Consider the following 17,160-nt stretch of genomic DNA (forward strand, 5'->3'; position numbering starts at 1 on the left):
GGGTCTTAACTCGTATGCCCAATTTCTAGGCCCCTGCGGTGGGTTTCCAAAGACGTAAGAATAGGGCAGAAGTCTTTCCGGGCTATCCACCACCCCAACGGAGCATCCCCCCACACTGTCCCATCCCTCAGCCAACTGACATACCCCTGTCAGGGACCTCTGACTCATCACTTACTTCCTTCTCCTTCTCCTTCAGTTCCAACTCTGTCTCCTTCACCTTGTTCACAAACATCTGTCTCATCTCCTCTTCTTTCTTCTGCAGCTCACATAGGAACTCCTTCCTCCTAGTTTCATAGGTCTCCTGGAGGCTAAAGAGGCCAGGCATTGCCCAGGGAAAGGGGCCAAAGGGGGACGGTTACGGAATGATAGCAGATGACTAGAAGGGAGAGTTCTAACAGTGAAGAGAAGTCTGGTCACCAGTGATATGAAGGACTAGGTAGCTAGTAAAGGAGGAGGTATAATGTGGTTGGGGGTGAGGGGAGGGAAAGGGGCTGCAGAAAGTCTTTTCTAAGGGTCCCACAACCTGAGACAGAGCAAATAAAAACCCAGGGAGTCAGCCAAACTTGATAACCCTATCTTTCTAGTGAATGAAGGTGGCCAAACCCTCCCCCTGCTGACTGGGGTGATCTAGATCCATGGTCCCTAAAAAACAGGGGCCTACTAAGAGGGTTTTGTTCTACCATGGGAAAAGGGTACTGTGTGGGATAAGCCGGGTGTCACCTAATGGGTTTGCTCTCTGCAGCTGTGTCCTGGAAGCCCATCTCTTCAAGCTTGTGGCGCCGGTACAGTTCATAGTGCCTGCTGTGTGTCTGTTCTCGGAGATCTTCCATGTTCACGCGGATCAGCATCTCTCGAAGTTTCACAAAGTCACAGTGACTCTCATTCTCCACTGAGGGCATGGGACAGACACAGGCACTCAAAGGGGACAAATGGACAGGCACTCAGGGTTTACAGAGCAGACAGATGGGGTACCTGCTGGTGATCATAGGGCAAACAAATGGGGCAGGGATGGGGTTAGAGCCCTATGAGGGTACATCCAGCGAGGGAGAAGCTAACGCTCATAAAGTCACAGAACCTCAGAGCCGAAGATCTCCTTAGAGATCACATAGTCTAACTCCTCCTGTGTTTTTTTTTTTTCTTCAGGCAATGAGGGTTAAGTGACTTGCCCAAGGTCACACAGCCAGTAAGTGTCAAGTGTCTGAGGCCGGATTTGAACTCAGGTCCTCCTGACTCCAGGGCCCGTGCTTTATCCACTGCGCCACCTAGCTGCCCCCTAACTCCTCCTGTTTTACAGATGAGGAATCTGAGGCTAAGGGTGACATGATTTACACAAGATCACGCTATGATGCCTAAGCTAGGGCTCAGACCCACTGTTCAGCGTTCTTGGTCTAACACCACACTTCATCCTTCCCCCTCCACATTGCTGTTCGGGTCCTAAGCAGACACAAATTAAACCCGTCCACTATGAGACTCTTTCACCTTACTCCTAATTCTGTGAAACCCCTGGATACCCAGTTTAAAAGCATCTAACCAAGATCTGAAGAAAAGCAGAGTTTGGGCTCAAACAAGGAATCCATTTTGCAATGTGATCACCTTATCTGATAAGTTTGGGAGTTTTCTCCTCAAAAACTTTCCTCTCTCCCTTTCTCTTTCCTAGTCCAAAATGTCTAGTCATACTCTAAACTTGAAGCAGAGATAGGTTTCATGAACACTTCAAACATTCAAAGAGTGAAGGGGCTTTGGGACTGCTGCTTTTCTAGTCACAAAAATAAAGATGTTCTTTTTTTTCTTTTTCTTTCTTTTTTTCTTTTTTGTGGGACAGTGAGGACTTGCCCATGGTCACACAGCTAGTAAGTGTCAAGTGTCTGAGGCTGGATTTGAACTCAGGTCCTCCTGAATCTGGGGCTGGTGCTTTATCCACCATGCCACCTAGCTTCCCCAAAGACGTTCTTTTGAGTATAAATACTAGGTCTATTTCCACATCATTAAAAACAGCTGATATGGTATAGATGGATCAACTTTTTTTTTTTAAGTGAGGCAATTGGGGTTAAGTGACTTGCCCAGGGTCACACAGCTAGTAAGTGTTACGTGTCTGAGGCCACATTTGAACTCAGATCCTCCTGACTCCAGGGTCAGTGCTCTATCCACTGCACCACCTAGCTGCCCCCATGTGGTATTTTAAAAGTTGACAAGTCACTTAATCCCAATTGCCTCGCCAAAATAATAAAAAAATAAAATAAAATAAAATACTGTACGAGTACATGTGCACCTTACTTTGCAAAAGAGTAGTACTCCTGAAAAGAGGTGAGTAAATTAATTTCTTCTAAAGTGAACACCCCCCCACCCCACCCCCGACCCCTGCCAAAACCAAACCACACTCCTGGAAGCAAGAGGGAGGAAGGTCCCTGAGCTTCGCCACCCTCACTCACCTTGCACAATACCCCAGGGATACTGCCGAGCTCGAACCAGTTTGTTCCCAACTTTTACCTCATCAGTGCTTCCAACCACAGCAAAGGGCAGATGGGCCTGAAAGAGAGATCAGGATTAAGGGAATTCAGAGCAGATAGATTCTCAGCTTCCCTCAAAAATCCAGCTTCTGGAGTTACAAGGAAGATTAGGGATGATATGAGGTCTGGGCCTCAGCTCTGTGTCCCCAAGCTAAGCAACAACAGGAAACTCCTGGGGTAACATGTGAATATCTGTCATGATCCCTTAAGCCCAGACTCTAAGCTACACTCTAGGCCTCAGTTTCTCTCCTTGAAGCTGGAGGCAGCAAAAACCACATCATGGGGGTACTCAGACGTACCTCCACCCCCTAGGTCCATACCAGCTATGTATGAACCCCATTTGTCTTGTGACCATGGCTTGGGTCTGGCCCAAAGGTCCAAAAATTTAGCCATAACAATGTCTGCTTAGTGTCCCACCCCTGCCCCTGCAGCAGTCCCCAAATCTATGAAGCACAAGTCCTACTCACATTCATGACAGCATTGATCTCTGCCACAGCTTCATCATCTGTAGGGAACTGGTAGATCTGGACCCCATTTTTATCCAGCTCACTCATGATCTTGTTCTTGAACTTGTGCAGTTCACTCTTGGAAATGGTATCAGCTTTGGCAATGATAGGGATAATGTTCACCTGGCAAGGAGAGGCAATTTGGGATTTAGAAGGGGGCTCTGGGAGGGGCAGCAAAAAGAGCCACCCTCTGTAGGTTCCTCTGAATGTCCCATGATCAGCTGTAACACCATAATTAGGCAGGGCACAATTGCTGAATAGCTCAGCTCCAGAAATAAGGGGATACAAAGACAAAAATATATCCGATCCACTCCCCTCCCCCTCCAGCTGCAAAAGAAGTAACTGCAATGCCTGACAGAAATCCTTTTTCTGGGGAAATTAACCACCCCTAAACTAAATGAGGCCCAAAGGCAGCAGTAGCAATTGAGTCCAGGAAGGATTACTCTAGCCAAGAGGGTAAGATGGGCTTGCGGAACACACGTATTCTAAAGGGAGTCAATCCCTGCCCAATCGCCCAGGCAGCTCCACCTTCACAAAAACCCGACATCTCAGAGTAAGCAGCACGGGCAGTGGAGCAAAGTGGAAAGAGGAAGATGTGATGTCAGAGGTCCCAAGTTTGAATCTTTGCTCTGCTACCTGTTATCTGTGTGACCCTCAAATCTGGGACTCAGGTTTCTCCTCTTAGGAGGAGGAAATTGGTCTAGATCACCCCTGAGATTCTGCTGAGCTCTAACCTGGGGACCCTGCAATCGTACTTCTCAGAGAGGTAAACTGAAGCAACAAAGAACCTTCCTCCACCCAGGGCAAAGGGCAGAGCAAGGAGGCTCCACTACTGTCTCTCACCTGATGATTGGCAAGTACTCTTTTGGAAGAACCCTTCCCAGATATTTTCTATTTTATCTATATGTATATGTGTTTATATACATAAGTGTATATACTTATATGTGTATATACATATATGCATACATATTCTTATAGTCAAGGACTCCCATGGTCCTAGTCCTTACACACACACACACACACACACACACACACACACACACACAGAGAGGGATCCTTATTTATGTTATTTGCTCACTAATAATCTTTTTTTCAGTGGGTTGGGGACAAACAGGGATATTCATGGACGGATAAAAGGAGGGAGAGAGAAAGAAGAGAGCTGAGAAAAAGGCACTAAGCAAGGGAGGGTCCGTGATGGATCTGGGTGGGGAGGGGGAGAAAATGAGGAGCTTTCTGAGAGAGGTTGTTTCAAACTCACCAAGAATAAAGGAATAGAGAGAGTCAAGGAGGGAAAGAGGAGAGCCAAGAAAAGGCAGAAGAAGGTGGTAGATCAACTCAGCATGGAGTACAGAAGGAGAGAATGGATGGATTGAAAAATGGCATCAGCTGAGAATATTTATTAGAAATGGAACTGACTTGGGGAAGGGTCAGTGGAGGAAGAAACAAAAGGGTCATTCAGTAGCAGAAATTGGATATAGGGAAGACGATGAATAGTGGAGAGCAGTGTGTGAGGAACTCAAAAGCAGGGCTGAGAAAGCCATGGAGAAGGTCCTAAGCCACACTCAGAGGAAAGCCCCCTGACGACAATGGCAGGTCCTTCAGCTCTGGGAGAACAAGGTCTATAATCAGACTCCTGGCACCAACTCCACCAGGCAAGTGCTAACTTAAGCTCAGGGTCCCTCCCTGGGGTGGGGGCGCTGCAGAGCGGGGAGGGGGGAAGGGTGCTTCCCACCTTGCTGTCCAGCTTCTTCATGGTCACCAGGTCCAGGGACTTGAGGGAATGTCCAGTAGGAGTGATGAAATAGAGACAGACGTGGATCCTCGTGTCATGATAGTCAAACAGAGAGCGCTGAATCTTTAGCTCCTCCTGCAAGTAGTTTTCAAACTGCGTATCGATGTAGTCAACTATAGGCCTGTAACTACAGACAGACTCCATCAGGCCTAGGGATGGACAGACAAATAGGCCAGGCCAAATCCTGGTGAAAGGCCCAGGAACCACAGCTGCCTCTCACTCCCTTAGGAGAACAAGGCCTTTGCTTTAAAACCCTTGGGGTATGTTGTTCCAGTAGCAATGGGACCCAAGGATGTTTTGACCTAGCTCTAAGATGGAAACCAAAGAGTTCCTTTGGGGCCTCTATTTCCTCTACCACCTCAAAAAGTAACCCTGTCAAGCCTGCAAGCACAGGGCTCAACCTGATCTGTATAGAAAGGAAGTGACCCACTGGAGTTTGCCAGCAGACAGGCCCAGACTACAGCCGTGCCACGGGGAGTGAAAGGGCCTGGTTTGGCTAGGGCTGCTCTGCAGGCTAGGTCCAGTTCAGATCCATGACCAGTGAGAGAAAAAGTACCTCCCAAGTAGAAGAGGTCGGCCACTTTCTTGGATTAAAGGGTTTTAGAATTATTGATTTAGAGCTGGAAGGGCTTCAGAGGCTAGCTAGACCACCACCTCATTTTACATATGGGGAAACTGAGACCAGAGAAGTTCAATGATGTGCCAGTGTCGGGACACAGCCTGGATTTTGCTCCTGTGACTCTAACTCTAGTACTTTTTCCACCCTGCCAGGATGCTGCCTCTCAGGCTGTTTCTCCATATGCAAAAAGAAGAGTTCGGATTATATGAGCCCAAAGACCTGTTTCTAGCGCTAACATCCTATGAATCTCTAAATCTAAGTTGCCCCTCAGCCCCTCACATGAAGCAAACTTCTGTTTCACCGAGTTCAGGACAAATGTCACAGGGGACATGTCACATGAAACGGGTAGTTTTCACAAGATGGATTTCACAGGTCAAACCCCAATGGATTGTCTACACGGGATGGACCAGAAAGGATAATTCCCTATGGAAAAGTCCTCTAGGACGTTAAGAGAGGCCATACTGAACCAGCCCTAGTCATGCTGAAAATTTGGTTCCTTGGAGTCTGATGAAAAGGACAGAAATGGGTAATTCACTTTGAGTAGAATATGGTCAAAGAGGCTTTTCCAAATTGTCATCATTCTACTTTGTGTGGAAAAAAATCCACAGCTGGTGAAATTTGTTTCAACTCCTAGGAAGGCAGAATCATGGGGAAACCATTCTCTTCAATGATACAACATTTTAAAGACAGGGCCATCATATACCATCTTGACAGATTGAATTTTTCTAAACCGTTCTATCCACCTAGGGATGAGCTGTCCTAGACACAAATCCACAGCACTGCAGTCAGGGATCCTGTGTGCATCTATAGCATAGAATTCCTGGAACTTATCTAACTAATTGGGGAATGACGGCAGAGGAGGGGCCCCAACACCTGGGTGGCCAAAGCTTGACCATGGTAGACACTGTTTCTTAAAACAACAGGTGATGAAAAGGGGATGAGGCAGAATCAAACATCACACCACTTGCCTCTCATCCTTATTGATCTGGTCTCCAAAACCAACTGCATCCACGATGGTCAACTTGAGGTGCACATTGCTCTCTTGGAGGTCATAAGTACGTGGCCGGAGGCGTACACAGGCCTCATAGTGTCCAGACTCCTCTGTCTCGAAGATCGTGTTGAAGAGTGTGTTCATTAGTGTAGACTTCCCAATGCCTGTCTCCCCTGGGGAAGTACAGAATGCTGTCAGTGGGGAGAAGGGATGTTTGTTGTCCTCCTAACTTTTAAAGCAAATTTTGAAGTTTGGGAAGGTATTACCCAGCCTCTTGTACTCTGACAGCTTTGTTTGTTTGTTTGTAGCTTCTTGTCCAGGGGGCAGCTAGGTAGTGCAGTGGATAGAGCACTGGCCCTGAAGTCGAGAAGACCTGAGTTCAAATCTGACCTCAGACACTTACTAGCTGTGTGACCCTGAGCAAGTCATTTAACCCAATTGCTTTAAACATCTGGGGCCATCTCCAGTCGTCCTAAGAGATATATATCTCTTAGGACGACATATATGTGTGTGTGTGTATATATATACACACACACACATATATGTATGTATGTGTATATATGTATGTATGTGTATATATACATACATACATACATACATACATACATACATACATACATACATGTGTATATATGTATGCCACTGGACCCAGATGGCTCTGGAGGAGAGAGTGAGGTTGGTAACTTTGCACAGCCCTCCCTTACTTAAATCCAATTCACTGCAAGTCGTGACATCACCCCAATGTCATGGTCTTCTTCAAGAATGAAGGACAAACAACAAAAAGAAGCTTCTTGTGTAAAGGTTCAGAGAGCTCTGGCTAAAGCTAAAGCATGAGGGATGTGGGAAGCAGTCTGACCAGGTCAGATCAGGGTAGAAGTTGATTTGTGACAGAAGCCACATACTCAACTAAACTAAGAATCAGTCTCTCTGATCAATGTTCCCACACAGAGTAACTTCCCCTTCAATCTCCACTAACTTAGGCATATAGATTTGGGGGGTAGAGCAATGAGGGTTAAATGACTTGTCCAGGGTCACACAACTAGTAAGTGTCAAATGTCTGAGATCGGATTTGAACTCAGGTACTTCTGAACCCAGGGCCAGTGCTTTATCCACTGAGCCACCTAGCGGGCCCAGCATATAGATTTTTTAAAAATTAAAAGCTAAGAAAACTCAAGATGTGTGTAACACGTATGATGTAATTTCTGGGGTGTGAGGCAAGCACTTACATGCTGCCTGTGCAAATGTGTTTATCTGTATCCTATCACTGAGTATCTCCTCCACAGGCCACGCAGCAGGGAATAAAACAAGGCAACCACTGTCTAGAGACAAGGAGGGAGGAGCCTCATCTGGGCTAAGTCTCTAAGTCCACCCCGGCTTCCAGCAGCCTTCTTCCCCATAGCTCAGGGCCTTATGCATTTATTCCTAAAGATGAAGGGAAAGCCAAGGTGGATGCTTATCTCTTCTAACTCTGTGGAACTGTACCCGAGCCATGCCTTAGGGTCTCTGGATAATGCCCCAACCCCCCAGTCTTCACGCTGTGACAGCACAACCCCAACCACATGTATCCATATCCCTACTCAAACTCTCTGATGGGCTTATAGAGGTCCCTCCAGAAGACACCCACCATTTTCATGCCTCTAGTTTCTCTCGGTCTTCTAAAGCCTCCTTAAAGAATGATCTGCCGTGGATAGAGCACCGGCCCTGGAGTCAGGAGTACCTGAGTTCAAATCCAGCCTCAGACACTTGACACTTACTAGCTGTGTGACCCTGGGCAAGTCACTTAACCCCAACTGCCTCACTAAAAAAAAAAAAAAGAATGATCTGCCATAGTAAAAACCCTTTCTAGCCCAGAAGTTCCTCCATATGTTGAATCTAAATGTCTCTCACTGCTACCTAAGCCCATCTGGCTTCCATGGTCACCTGCACAATAACCTTCAAATGCGAAGTTACCAAACCACTTCTCCTAACTTCCCCTAGACTTCTCTTCTCTACACTAAGGATCATAAGTCCCCTCTAGACTCCCTCTATTACCCTGATATCCAGGTTTATTTTATTTGGTTTTTGTTTTTGTTTTTGTTTTTTTTGCAGGGCAATGAGGGTTAAGTGGCTGCCCAGGGTCACACAGCTAGTTAAGTGTCAAATGTCCGAGGCCAAATCTGAACTCAGGTCCTCCTGAATCCAGGGCCGGTGCTTTATCCACTGTACCACCTAGCTGCCCCCAGGTTTATTTTATGCTGGTCATTTTTTACTGTACCCCAACTCTGACATACATGTGACCCTGAATTCTGAACCAAACACTGCTCTCCAAATTTTATGACAGTCATACTAGACAGTCCCATAGGGAACCAGGCTTGCATCTTCAGTATCTCCAGAGTCATTTCCTCTAATTGTGGTCCAGAAACTATTGTCTTGCCAGTTTTTCTCAAAGACTTACCCACACATAGGATGTTGAAGCTGAAGCCCTGAGATATGGACTTACTGACCAGCTGGTCTGGGAGACTGTCAAAGCCCACATGGCCTCCCAGAGTCAGAAGGCGCATTTCTTCTTTCTGTTAAAAGAGAGAGAGGTTAGGGCAGGGCACTACTGGGTAGGATGACCAAGAAAGAAAGAGTGACAAATAGGGGGCAGCTAGGTGTCACAGTGGATAAAGCACCAGCCCTGATTCAAGAGAACCTGAGTTCAAATCTAGCCTCAGACACTTGACACTTACCAGCTGTGTGACCCTGGGCAAGTCACTTAACCCTCATTGCCCCACTAAAAAAAGAAAGAAAGAAAGAAAGAGTGACAAGTGAACAAAGACAAAAAGAATCATCGTAAAATCTGCTTCATGAAAGACCACAACCCTACCCCTGCCTGCACATCCAAGGTTCTTGCCATGAGATCCCCTTCTAGATCCAGAAGCCTGGAGGTCACTGTTTTGGACAGAACGAGAACCAGAAGCTGTATTTGGTCCCATGGAGAGAAAGAACAAGGCAGAGGGGCAGCTAGGTGGCGCAGTGGATAGAGCACCGGCCCTGAAGTCAGGAGGACCTGAGTTCAAATTCGGTCTCAGACACTTGACACTTGCTAGTTGTGTGGCCCTGGGCAAGTCACTTAACCCCAATTGCCAAAAGAAAGAAAGAAAGAAAGAAAGAAAGAAAGAAAGAAGGAAGGAAGGAAGGAAGGAAGGAAGGAAGGAAGGAAGGAAGGAAGGAAGGAAGGAAGGAAGGAAGGAAGGAAGGAAGGAAGGAAGGAAGGAAGAACAAGGCAGTACAAAAATACTATCAGACATGCAAGAAAAAGAAGAAAGGGGCTGAGGCCAGGGAAGATTTTTTTATTTGTTTGTTTCTTTAGGATTCTGTAATTTAAATGAGCTGAACTCTAATTTAGATAAAAGTCAGCCCTCAGAAACTACAATCCTCTAAGAGTCTGTTCCCTGGCTCAGAAGGCTATGTTTTAGTGACTCTGTGAATGAAAGTGGCCCAAACCACTTTCCACTGCCCAGTGGAAATCTTTCTCTTCCCTGGGAATCTGTATCTAAAACCAACATCTCTCTTGGTCCCAAAGCCCCTCCAGTTTCCCGGTCGCTTTCCCCATCCTCAGAGATTAATTTATTGGGAAGAGTATTAACAACAGAAGAGAGATCATCAGTGACAATAAGCCTACCCACACTTCCTCCAGCTCCAGGGAGGAAGCAAACAGAGTAACTATTTATGGTTGTAACTAGAATGAAAATGTCCCCAGGAACTAGAGTTTCTAGGCAACAGCATCAACCTTAGGATTTCAGAACAGGTTTTCTAGAGAGAAAAGAAATAGGAGTATACTTAGCAAAGGAAAGGACCAAATCAATGAGACTGGAAGGGATATTGTAGAGGGGTAAAGACACTGTATGGCACCTGGCCTTCACAACATAAAATCATTCGGGTTTTCATCCTGTACACTCTAGCTTTAGTTTTGTTGTTCTTTGGTTGTGTCAATTGTGTTCCATTCTTTGTGACCCCATTGGGGTTTTCTTGGCTAAGATACTGGAGTGGTTTGCCATTTCCTTCTCCACTTCTTAGTTTTACACAATCCTAAAAAAAAAAAAAAAAAGAGGCCTCACCCTGCCATCCCTGTTGGTTACAATTCTATTTCTCTCTTCTCTCTCATGCTAAATGTCTCTTGGGCTCTACCACAGCCTCCACTCTGAAATTTCCCATTCTTTCCTCAATACTCTGCAATCTGCCTTCCTTCATTTTCCTGAAAGCATTCACTCAGAGGTCATGAATTAACTACCCAACAGTTAATTTCTTCGTCCTCCTTGATCCTGTATTATGTGGCACTGTGGTTTTCCTCCTTTTTCAATCACAAGCCTTTATTATCTCTTTTGTTACCTCTTCTTCCTCCAGCTTCAAAAATGTGAATTTCCCAGCTCACCTCTCTCTATACTTTTTTCTCAGAAAGCTCAACCATTCAATTGCTGAACTCTTGGGCTTTTTGACTCCTGAGTCTGTATCACAGTCATTTCAAACTCAGCATGTCTGAGATTAAATCCAATACTCTCTAGCAATAAATGGTCCTCTTGTCTTTGTCTCTGTTAATGGTATCACCATTCTCACATGCATCCCTTCCTTTCCATCTCCAAAGCGACCATGTAATCCAGGTCCTCACAACTCACACCTGGGTTACTGCAATGGCTTCCTAGCTATCTTCTCTGTCTCTAGTATTTCCTTACTCCCAACTCTACCTTTATTAAAAACCATTTCTCAAAATGAACAACTCAAGTCACACAATTTCTCCTTGATAAACCTTCAATGGCTCACAAGGAGGACGGAATCTGTAACTTTTCTTTTTTTTCTAAATGGAGAAGCTAAAAATGCCCAGAATTAAAGACGTGTTATGTTTGCACAGATGGCTGCTGTGTTTGTTCATCTTCCTTCTTCCAAGGGTGACACAATCGGGACATGATCTAACGTCCTGTAGCTCAGCCAAAGCCCAAGAAGCCAGCTGTACTGAGAACCCTCCCCGCCCTGTTGTGTATCCCTCACTAATCACCCCTCCTCCTCCAGCTCCCTTCACTACTCCTCACCTCCCAATCACTGAGATATGAATGAAAGAAAAAATAGATGTTGTTGTCCCCTCACCCTTCACCCCTCACCCTGGGTTCAGTTATAATCATAAAAAAGTACCCTTGGAATCCCCAAATCCTACCCTCGGCATGGTATCCCAATTCTATAAATGACTTAGCTGGTACTGGACTTTACAGACAACAAAGCAGTAACATGTTGGCAAAGAGCTGCTGTGTCCAGGTGGGTATAGCCTAGGTGTGGTACAGTGGATAGGAATGGGCTTGGAATCAGGAAGACTCATTTTCATGGGTTCAAATCTGGTCTCAGAAACTCACTAGCTGTTGTGATCATGAGCAACTCCCTTAACTTCGTTTGCCTCCATTTCCTCATCTGTAAAATGAGCTGGAGAAAGAAATGGCAAACCACTCCAGTACCCTTGCCAAGAAAACCCCAAATGGGATCACGGAGAGTCAGACATGCCTTTAATGACTCAACAACAACATAACTAAGTGGTAACATTTAATTATGTGCACCTCAAGCAAAGCTAAGGCCACAGGGAGTGTTCAGTCCAGGTTTTGGGGTCAGTCTATAGCTGTATATTAAGAATATATATATATATATGTGTGTGTGTGTGTGTGTGTGTGTGTGTGTGTGTGTATACATACATACATACATATACATACACATAGATGTAGATATAGATATAGATATGGAGTCTATTTATTAAGAATACCCTATGATGAAGGGTCAGATCCTTAGCATCATTCTCCAATGTTTGGACCAATCAGCTTTCACATAAGAAACAACCACCATAAATATCAATAGCCCGGGGGGCAGCTAGGTGGCAGAGTGGATAAAGCACTGGCCCTGGATTTGGGAGGACCTGAGTTCAAATCCAACCTCAGACACTTGACACTTACTAGCTGTGTGACCCTGGGCAAGTCACTTAACCCTCATTGTCCCGCAAAAAACAAACAAAAACAAGCGCACACAAAAAATAATTAAAAAAAAAAAAAAAGGTGGCAGCTAGGTGGAGCAGTGGATAAAGCACCAGCCATGGATTCAGCAGGACCTGAGTTCAAATCAGAATCTCAGACATGTGACACTTACTAGCTGTGTGACCCTGGGCAAGTCACTTAACCCTCATTGCCCTACCAAAAAAAAATTAATAATAAAATTAAACAAAAACAAAAACAAAAAACCATCCTGCAAGGTGCAAGATGCAAGACAAAATATCAATAGCCCTTGTGAAGTAACTCCCGACTGCTCTATATATGCCAAAGTCTTTGCCAATGCAAGTTGACTCCCCAGGGATTCCAGACACTCTTGGGAGTTGGTGCTGTAGATAAAATCAAAAAGTTTTCCTTTTTCCTGGCCCCCACAACTATAAAAGTAGTACAGCTGCAGTAGCAGAAGAAAGAAAGGTAATTATAACTCAGATGATGCAGCCTCCTCAAACCCCAACTCAAGCCACCCTGCCTCCTGGCATTCCTTGATTCCTAAGGCTGTTTGGCTCCCTGAGTTTACCTAAGTCCTAATTGCTGGTTCTCACTATCATTGCTGCAACTATGCTGCATGTCCGATTCTGATTTCTGCTTTTTCTGTCCTTCATAAATCCCTGACTGCTATGCACTAAAGACTGACTACAAGAATAGGGTTTTCCAGGATTTACTTATAAGCAAAATCCCTACTACAGGCTACCTATATGACCTCTGACAAATCTCTTAACCTCATTTGTAAAACAAAGGGGTTGTTTAATGTGATTGTACATATATAACCTATATCAGATTGCTTTCTGTCTTGGGGAGGGGGTAGGGATTGGACTGGTCTCAAAAATTCCTTCATCTCTCTCTAAATCTATAATCCTATGAGCTATAACATACAAATTTAGAAATAATGCACACAGGACAGGTCATCAGAAGTGTACGTAAATGACTAATGTGGAAATATTTAACATGATTGTAATGTATAACCTATATCAGATTACTTGCTGGCTTCAGGAGGGGGAAGGGAAGGAGAGGGAAAAAACCTGGAACTCAAAATCTTACAAAAATGAATGCTGAAAGCTATCTTTACATGTAATTGGAAAAATATAAGATACTATTTAAAAAAAGAAAGAGAGAAAGAAAGAGAGGTATGTAAAACTACCCAGTCCCAGAATGATAGAGCCAAAGCTTTCCAATATAATCTTGAACTAAGGCACTAGGTCTTTGGCCCTTACCCTCTCCAGACCTAGAGCTTTCATCAGCTGACTGGCAAGGTCATGGTGCCAGAGCACTTCATCCCAAATTTGGTATTGCCTAACTGGGTGGGGTTTTTTTGTTTTTTTGTTTTTTGTTTTTTTAGTGAGGCAATTGGGGTTAAGTGACTTGCCCAAGGTCACACAGTCTGAGGTCGGATTTGAACTCAGGTACTCCTGACTCCAGGGCCGGTGCTCTATCCACTGTGCCACCTAGCTGCCCCATAACTGGGTGTTTTTGATCAAACTCTCTATTCTATTTTACAACACTTGGCTCACTCTCAACCAATAAGGAAGCATCTCGATTGCATGGTAGGTTTTTGGAGTCTCAGCTATTTCCCCAAAATAATCACTGGCTTTTAAGCTCCTTAAGGGTAGAGACTGTCTTTTGCCTCTTTTTGTATCTCCAACTCTTAGCATGGTGACTAGCATAAAGTAAGTGCTTAATAAATGACTGATTAATTGACTGATCTAGATATTTCCCCTCCCTCTGTTTAAAGTAGGGAAAGGGATGGAAAGAATCACAAGACTACGATTAAAGTTTATACCTCATAGTAGAACTTAAAACCAGGGGGCAGCTAGGTGGCACAGTGAATAAAGAACTGGCCCTGGATTCAGGAAGACCTGATTTCAAATACGACCTCAGACACTTGATATTTATTAGCTGTGTGACCCTGGGCAAATCACTTAATCCTCATTGCCTCACAAAAAAGGGGAAGAAAAAAAAAAAAAGAACTTAAAACCAGCTTTCCCGGTTTTCTTTTACATTCTAGAGACTGTCATTAGAAATGCATGGGGAGGGGCAGCTAGGTGGCGCAGTGGATAGAGCACCGGCCCTGGAGACAGGAGTACCTGAGTTCAAATCCGGCCTCAGACACTTAATACTTACTAGCTGTGTGACCCTGGGCAAGTCACTTAACCCCAATTGCCTCACTAAAAAAAACCAAAAAAAAACCCAAAAAAAGAAATGCATGGGGGCCGGGGTGGCACCTAGGTGGTGCAGTGGATAGAGCACTGTCCCTGGAGTCAGGAGAACCTGAGTTCAAATCCGGCCTCAGACACTTAATACTTACTAGCTGTGTGACCCTGGGCAAGTCACTTAACCCCAATTGCCTCACTAAAAAAAAACAAAAAAAACCCAAAAAAAGAAATGCATGGGGGCCGGGGTGGCACCTAGGTGGTGCAGTGGATAGAGCACTGTCCCTGGAGTCAGGAGAACCTGAGTTCAAATCCGGCCTCAGACACTTAACACTTATTAGCTGTGTGACCCTGGGCAAGTCACCTAACCTCAATTGCCTCACAAAAACAAACAAACAAAACAACAACAAAAAGAAATGCATCGGGTATACAAACATGCACTCAACCTCTTGCTCAGAGTTCATAACTCTCTGATGCCCCAAATGCTGTCAAGATCAACTGAAGTGCCCTAGTTTACCCATCAGGCCTTTCCTCCTCCAGAGAGAGATACATTGTACCATCATCTGAGTAGCATCTTCAATTCATGTTAGTAGCAGTCTCTTCTTCTTGAAATTCCTTTGAATATTCCTTTTATTTACTTAGTTGTGTCCATGTTATATCTGAATCCGCTTGCCTCCCAGAGTCAAGTGTAAGTTCTTTGAGGACAAAGCCTATTTTGTTGTTTGCCTAGCACCGAGCCGATACTGAATAGTTGTTTGAGTTAGCTGAAGAGCAAAAAAAGAAGGAGCGATCACAGTCAGGATCTGTTGTACATTTCTTTCCCTAATAGATGTGGCTTCACTAGCCTGATACAAAAGGAAAATAAGGGCTAGAGAGATTCAATGCCTAGCACAGCAACTCAACAGCAAATTCAAAAATAAAACCCAAGTTTCCAATCCTATCTCTTAGCCCTTATGCTCCCAGAATCGGAGGTTCTTTTGGTCCCTGAATAGCCTTGTTTACTTTACAACCTCTATTCCCTAGCCGTGGCCCTGCTAGTCATTCCACCCAGGCCTGACCTTAGTAGGGGAGCCTGTAGCCAGCAAATTTACAGACTGAAACGGAACTCCCCCTGGGCTCTGGGAAGAATTCCAAGTGTTTTCCCAGACTGCCTGGACTCTCATTCCAAATTTCCCAAGCCAGGCTAGATCATTAGAGAAATTAATTCTGTAGTTATTCAACGCAGATTGGAGCCACCATCAGGGCACATGGGCCACTGGACATCTAATGAGACCCTAAGGTTCTAATGAGACTTATTTCCAACAGTCCAATACATGGGAGTCAAAGACTAGTTAGTGCTACCATCTCCCCAAAAGGCATCTAACTAGACTAATTCCTTAATAAGACCATAAAAAGTCCTAGGGTAACCAGAGCCAAACTTGCTTCAGCATGCTCCTTTGTCTTCCTTACCTTCACTTGGAGACAAATTATCTTTTTTTTTTTTAAGTGAGGCAATTGGGGTTAAGTGACTTGCCCAGGGTCACACAGCTAGTAAGTAAGTGTTAAGTGTCTGAGGCCGGATTTGAACTCAGGTACTCCTGACTCCAGGGCTGTTGCTCTACACTGCGCCACCTAGCTGCCCCGGAGACAAATTATCTTGCTGTACACTACCTCCTTTTTCCTAAACATTGAAACATAGTTTGCACTTTATTAACTTGCAGTAAAAAAAAAATAACAATAATAACCAAAATTTGTAACAGGTACCAAGTTTACACACACACACACACACACACGTACATACACGAGCTTCACAACAACCCTGTGTGAAGATTGTATTGTGGGTTATTCCCATTTTGCAGATGCGGAAACTGAGGGTTAACTGACCTGTCACATGACTAGTAAGTGACAATGATGGTTTTGGACCCTAGTTCTTCCTAACTTCAAGTCCAGTACTTTATTCACTCTTTTCCCAAGGCCTCCTTTTTAAAAAAAAGGCATTTTAAGTCGATTCCATATACACAGTTCCATTTCCCTGGTTTGAGGATGACTTTGCTGGGAATAGTACAAAGGGTATTCTTTTCAGGTATGGGCCAGCCTCTGAGATACCTTCTTACTCTGAGATTCTCTGAATGACCTCTAGTCAGGGGAACTCTTTGCCTCTCTAGACAGCCCCTACTACTTTGATATAGCTCTAACTGTTAGGAAGTTTTTCTGTTACATTGAGCCTAAATCTTCCTCCGTACAACTTTCATCCCTGCTCCTAATTCTATCCTTTAGGTCCAAGCAGAAAGTCCGATCCTTCTTCCACGTGACAACCCTTCAAATCCTTGCATCAGGTCCCCCCTAAAACTTGTCCTATCTAGGCCAAACATGCCTCCGGTTCCCTCAACGAATCCCCAAGTGACAAGGTCTTCAGAGCCCTCACCAGTCGCTGCAGTCCTCTCCAGTTTAGCAATGTCCTTCCTAAAAGGTGGCAACCAGAACCGAACACGATATTCCAGATCCAGTCTGAGCAGAGCAGAGGCCAGCAGGACAGTCACCTCTCTTGTCCTGGACACCCTACCTTTTCTTAATGGAGCCT

At 44.8% G+C, this 17,160-nt stretch overlaps 1 protein-coding gene across 5 annotated transcripts in view; it reads right to left on the reverse strand.

Moving 5' to 3' along the window:
• The window catches only part of SEPTIN8 (septin 8), a 40,398-nt gene that overhangs the window by 15,785 nt on the left and 7,453 nt on the right, over positions 1-17,160 (reverse strand). For 3 of the 5 annotated variants that reach the window (XM_043981464.1, XM_043981466.1, XM_043981469.1), the window contains exons 2-8: positions 8,850-8,964; positions 6,393-6,588; positions 4,746-4,932; positions 2,975-3,136; positions 2,430-2,526; positions 721-889; positions 176-308 (exon numbers count right to left, since the gene is read on the reverse strand). In XM_043981464.1, the coding sequence (XP_043837399.1) occupies positions 176-308; positions 721-889; positions 2,430-2,526; positions 2,975-3,136; positions 4,746-4,932; positions 6,393-6,588; positions 8,850-8,964 (1,059 nt within the window). The remainder of the gene's footprint in view (positions 1-175; positions 309-720; positions 890-2,429; positions 2,527-2,974; positions 3,137-4,745; positions 4,933-6,392; positions 6,589-8,849; positions 8,965-17,160) is intronic. The other 2 variants (XM_043981465.1, XM_043981468.1) reach the window with 1 other exon arrangement.

The sequence above is a fragment of the Dromiciops gliroides genome, chromosome 2 (assembly GCF_019393635.1).
Source record: "Dromiciops gliroides isolate mDroGli1 chromosome 2, mDroGli1.pri, whole genome shotgun sequence".
NCBI lineage: Eukaryota > Metazoa > Chordata > Mammalia > Microbiotheria > Microbiotheriidae > Dromiciops > Dromiciops gliroides.